At 44.4% G+C, this 5,650-nt stretch overlaps 1 protein-coding gene across 2 annotated transcripts in view; it reads left to right on the top strand.

Moving 5' to 3' along the window:
- Window positions 1–3,795, top strand: part of Zranb1 (zinc finger, RAN-binding domain containing 1) — a 46,159-nt gene extending 42,364 nt beyond the window's left edge. For both annotated transcript variants that reach the window (XM_013021961.1, XM_013021962.1), the window contains exons 7-10: window positions 340–460; window positions 1,099–1,228; window positions 1,406–1,635; window positions 2,537–3,795. In XM_013021961.1, coding sequence (XP_012877415.1) covers window positions 340–460; window positions 1,099–1,228; window positions 1,406–1,635; window positions 2,537–2,755 — 700 coding nt within the window. In that variant the 3' untranslated portion in view covers window positions 2,756–3,795. The remainder of the gene's footprint in view (window positions 1–339; window positions 461–1,098; window positions 1,229–1,405; window positions 1,636–2,536) is intronic.
- Window positions 3,796–5,650: the final 1,855 nt, after the last annotated feature.

The following is a 5,650-nucleotide window of genomic DNA, read 5'->3' as shown; positions in this document are numbered from 1 at the left end:
CCTCAGCTCTTCAGCTCAAGGTGAGCGCCCTACCACTTGAGCTACAGCGCCACTTCCGGTTTTCTGGTGGTTTATTGGAGATAGGAGTCTCACGGTCTTACGTGCCCGGGCTGGCTTTGAACCGCGATCCTCAGATCTCAGCCTCCTGAGTAGCTAGGATTACAGGCGTGAGCCACCAGCGCCCGGCAAAAAAGGCATTGTTAATCGTATGGCAGATAAAATTAAGGCACTTAATGGCTGCTTAGACCACATTAAGTAAATGATTAGAAAATTAAGTGTGCTACTTATAGAAGGCATTATTATTCTTATTGCTGTTTTGTTTGCCATTTTGCTTGTTAGGTTTTACACACGCTGGAAAGATTGGGAGTCGTGGTATTCGCAGAGCTTTGGTTTACATTTTTCACTGAGAGAAGAACAGTGGCAGGAAGACTGGGCATTTATACTTTCTCTCGCGAGTCAGGTAAGGATACTTCAAGCCTTGTTTGATTGAATCAGAAAGGTATTTCTTGTCAAGTGGGAAATGATAAAATGAAATTTCGCCACAGGACCATTCTAAACATTACCCAGTCTGACCTTGCTCTCCATTCTGCCTTAGAGTTGGAGGGTTTAGGCCTGTGCGGTTCCTACTGGTTAGCTCTTGTAGGTGTGGTGAGGACTGATGTCCAGTTACTGAACGATTGCTCTTGGGTGAAAGAAGCCCTGAGGTGGGGCCCGATGTGCACTCCATGCAGCATCTCCTCAGGCCCAGATGAACCCCAAGAAGTGACAAAGTACTTTCTACTTGAGCCTAGGAAGGAGCTGCGAGTAATTTTTACTCTGAGAAATGTACCCCAGACTATGTGTTGCTTCCTAACTCATGTAACACTGCCCTGTCATTTTGTAAGAAGGAAACGTAACAAAAGGTTTTATATACGAATTTCTTACCCTATCTGTTTGGTTTGTGAGTTTGGACAGTGAGAGATACCTGTGTTCGGGCAATTGCAGATTTTTATTACTATTCTCTTGGACTTCGCACTTGGGGGAGTCAGGCTGCAACTTCTGGTAACAGTCATATTGCTCTCATTGAAAGAGAAACTACCTTTGTGTTATTCTCTGCAGCCTGGAGCAAGTTTGGAGCAGACACACATTTTTGTACTTGCACATATTCTTAGACGACCAATTATAGTTTATGGAGTAAAATACTATAAGAGCTTCCGAGGAGAGACTTTAGGATATACTCGGTTTCAAGGTAAGCCATCATTTACAGAATCTAGTTGGCCATGATGGCTTCTGTATACACGCAGTAGAGTGTATATCGGGGAAGAACGGCTCCGATGTTGGCGGCATTGGGATGTGGACACGGGAAGGAGGGGAGTGGGCTGGTTCAGGTCCTTGCACTTCCGTGCTTTCCTCCGTTCCTTCCTAGGGGTTTATCTGCCTTTGTTGTGGGAACAGAGTTTTTGTTGGAAAAGTCCAATTGCTCTGGGCTATACAAGGGGCCACTTCTCTGCTTTGGTTGCCATGGAAAATGATGGCTATGGCAACCGAGGTGCTGGTGCTAACCTAAACACCGATGATGACATCACCATTACGTTTTTGCCTCTGGTCGACAGTGAGAGGAAACTACTCCACGTGCACTTTCTTTCTGCTCAGGAGGTAAGCGGTGGTTTTCTCTTCACATGTGAATCTCACACAGAACCTTCCCTTCCACACGCCAGTTAGCTATACCACCAGTTACATTCCTAAGTTTTGGAGTAACTGTGACTTTCACCGCTTAAGACTTCAGAATTTCCCTTGACAAAACAGTGTGGACAGAAAGAAGTCCTTCCCTTCAGGTGGCGTAAGTGCCAAGGAGAAAAAGCACAAGGATTTAAGCTTAAATAGTGCGGTAAGGACCAGGACCCGGCCAGCAAGCAACCCAGCAGCCGAGCCTAAGAATCATGACTGGCTGAGAAGGTGGAGGCAGAAGCAGTAAGGTGTGGCAGAGCTGGCTCATTAGGGCTTTTGAACCCGAGGCATAGGAAGCCAGCAGACAGCCTGTGTGCCCGAGGAGGAACACTGGCTGGCTGACAAGGCCCGAGGCCTAGGCATGGCATGACCTGTTCTTGGAGCGTGGCATCAGTCCACAAGGGGCAGTGACAGTGAACAAAGAACACCTGCAGCCTGAGTTCTTACGAAAGTATTGCTTTTATTCAGTACTGTAGTAAAACTCATAGAATGTTATAATCACAACATTGGGAAAAATCCAGAGACCGTAACTTGTACAATTTCAGCCTGTAGAACATTTACCTAGTAAACTTACCTTCTTGAAGCTGTGACTTTGGCTTTTTTTTTTAAAAAAAAATTGTTTTTTGTTGTTATTACCTTAAATTACCTTTTAAGGAATTCTTCCCTTCAGCTTTTCCTGATTTTTACACTGATTTAACAGTTAAAGAGTTTGCCATCCTGTGGGAACAGTTGGTCTCTTTGGCCTTTTCATTGTCACTAAACATGTTGTAGGCTGTTCTCACACCTGATCTGGGCATTCTTTTTCCTTTCCCTCACGCTCCTCTAAAAGCTAGGTAATGAGGAGCAGCAGGAGAAGCTGCTCCGGGAGTGGCTGGACTGCTGTGTGACGGAAGGTGGCGTCCTGGTCGCCATGCAGAAAAGCTCCGGGCGGCGGAACCACCCCCTGGTCACGCAGATGGTAGAGAAGTGGCTCGATCGCTATCGGCAGATCCGGCCGTGCGCGTCCCTGTCTGATGGAGAGGAAGATGAGGATGATGAAGATGAGTGAAGGCTATCAAGGAGCGGACCAGGGCATCAGATCTGTGGTGACCTGACCCCCAGTTAGTGTGGTGCTCCAAGCAGAGTGCACAGCGTGGAAAGAACCAGATCCAGAAGGATCTGCTCACAATTATTTTTCTGGTCCACACCCAGTGGAGATAATTAATGCATCTGCTGCATGAGGAGACAGAGAACTTGGGTTGAACTACAGTTTGTTAAAAAAAAAAAAAAAGCAAACAAAAAGACAAAAACAAAAAAACCCCCCCAAACCTAATTTTATTGACAGACCTTTTTTTTCCTTTGAAATTGTAAATCTGTCTATAATGTAACGCATGTGGTTGTGTAAGAAATTGTGAAATAGGAAAAATTGTACCAGCATCTCCATATTGAGAATTTTTCCCAGCATGGGCACTAACAAAAAAAGCACATGGCAGAAAACTCTTACTCCTTTTGAGATACTGTCTTCAATAGAACCCGGCGTTTTACTTTGACCTTACAAGATCTAATTTACACGAAGTCTCAGCAATGTGGAAACTGTACAAATTACCCACACCAAAACATGAAATAAACAAGCCTTTTATTTTAATAATATGTGCCCAATCAAATCAAATCTTTTAGGGACAAACTACAAGAAAAAGCTAATTAATTTTTTTAATTGAATGAACTCCATATATATATTCTGCCTCTTTGTTTTGAAGAGGTTTTGGTTTCCTTTGCCTTTTAAGTTTTCTGATTCTCTCACCCCCCCCTTTTAGTATTTAGGTATTTATTTGTTTGGAAGAGTGCCCCAAAATAAGGGGCCAGACTCTGGGCAGTGGTCCATTGTGAGTTTCCCTGGATGGGAAGGGAGCAGGCCGGCTTGTATGAGATTTGTTCCCGTGGGCCCTGCGGACAACGTTCTGTTCCCCGATTGCCATGCAGAGGGTTCTTGGGTTCTTCCCGTATCTTATTATCCCCTCTGCTCTAAGCAAGTGCTGTTAGCAGGGTGGCCCTTTGCTCAGGCAGATTGGGAATGCCAGTTCAGAATAAAGAATTTGAAAATGGATTGAATGAAGGTGGTCAGTGTATTCTATGATGACTTTGTGTAGTCTGAGAATTTTTGCATGTTGTTTAGTTGTAGCCATTCTTTATTAACTTAAAGTTAAAACTATCTCTCAGAAAGACCACATCAGGTATGCATTCAGTACTGGGTAGAGATTTCTAACCGATCTCAGGAACACAAAGGCTGACTTAGTGTTCACCCAAGCACTTTGTGGAAGATTGAAGTGCAAGAAGCTTGCCTTTGAGACACCCCAACACACCTTTTGATAAAAGGCTGTGGAAACCTTTAGTTATTTGCTGCTTTTTCGATTGTCATGAACTTTGCACAACCACAAATTTCTTGCAAAAAAACTAAAAACCCAGAATAGTCCACAACCTGTCATGTCTTCCATTCTTTCTCCAGTGTATACTCTGAAAAGGTGTCCTCGGGGCAAAAGGATTATTTTTGCTGCATGCTGAAACTCGCAAGGGGAAGGCCTTTTGCAGCAGTCCATATAGAGGGGCCTTAGAGCAATGGTGCTACGCTTCTTACAGATTGATTCTAGATGCTTTCATTTTCATTTTGGCCGGCAGTTAATAGCCAAGTTTTTAGGCTCTATTGGGACTGTTTACCATCGCATCTGCAGTTGACTGTTTCCCTCATGGGGGGAGGGTGGGTGTGGGTGTAGCACAGCAACCTGGTTCCCCAAGCAAAATGCCTTACTAAGTGGAGAAGCCACGAAAATGCTAGCAGGAAAAATGTCTTGGGTTTGTTGCACTGAAGTGCTGTCCCACCACAGCCTTGCCACCAAGCGTCTCCTGTGTGTGGTTGCTGCGTCCCCTTTAAGGTTGCTCTGTATTACTGGTGGTTCTGGCACATTCTTTCCTGTGAGAAAGTTGAAGGTGGCTCCATTTCCTAGACTCCAGTAATGGGGTTTTTAAATGGCTTCACAGCAGACCAAATGGTTGTTGAAAGGCCAAAATTTTGGTAAATCAAATGCGATGTTAAGCTCTTGAACTATTAAAAGGCCATAATTATGATCCCAAGTTAGAGTTTTTGATGTCCTTTGTCAAAGGTGACTGGCAAATATGTCTCTATATGGCATTAGGTAGCAACACTTAAACCATGTGGACTTTTGGTTGGTTCTTTTTTCTAGAGTGAAACCAGTATGGTGTTTACTGTTTTCATCTGTTCCTTCTTTGGAATCAATTTACATATATAATACTTTTCAAAGGGCTGCTGCAGCAAGCAAGATCTAATTAAACAAAACCCAGGCAAACCATGGATTGAGACCTGCTGTTTTCTATTTTTTACTCCTCAGGGCCAGTGTTTCTTGGGTTATACACTAAATACTTCCGTGTGTACATGGTTGGGGGCTCTGACAAAGTGGTTATACAGAAAACACTAAACTGCCTTTTCTGCTCCCTGAAATAAAAGGCCCAGATAACTTTCATGGCAGGGTTGGGATGAGGCTGTGACCAAAAATGAGCAAGACAAGGTCCCACAGGCTGACGCTTGGGAGACACCTGCTTAACGAGGGGCGGGGGGGGGGGGGGGGGGGGGGGGGGGGGGGGAAGCATAATGTGTTTTAAAAGGACGTGGAAACGGCTGTTACTTCTCAACTTTTTGTAAATATCAATTGTTAGGTTCTTGGTCCTTCCTGTGCTTAACGTACATTAATTTACAGGCTGACCTTGGCCTTCAAGGACAGCAGCACTTGACTAGTGTAAAGGGTAAGGTCTTGCTTTTCCACCCATGCTGTCAGTATTCTTGAGTCTGGTTGTGGGCCGGGCAGGTAGAAACCAGCTAACTGACAATGCAGTTCCTTTACACATCTCAAGGGAAGAGCTTTTACACTGGTGAGATGTACTTGAATTTCAGAAC

The sequence above is a fragment of the Dipodomys ordii genome, unplaced genomic scaffold, assembly GCF_000151885.1.
Source record: "Dipodomys ordii isolate 6190 unplaced genomic scaffold, Dord_2.0 Scaffold58, whole genome shotgun sequence".
Lineage (NCBI taxonomy): Eukaryota > Metazoa > Chordata > Mammalia > Rodentia > Heteromyidae > Dipodomys > Dipodomys ordii.
This window is presented reverse-complemented; position numbering and strand designations above follow the sequence as displayed.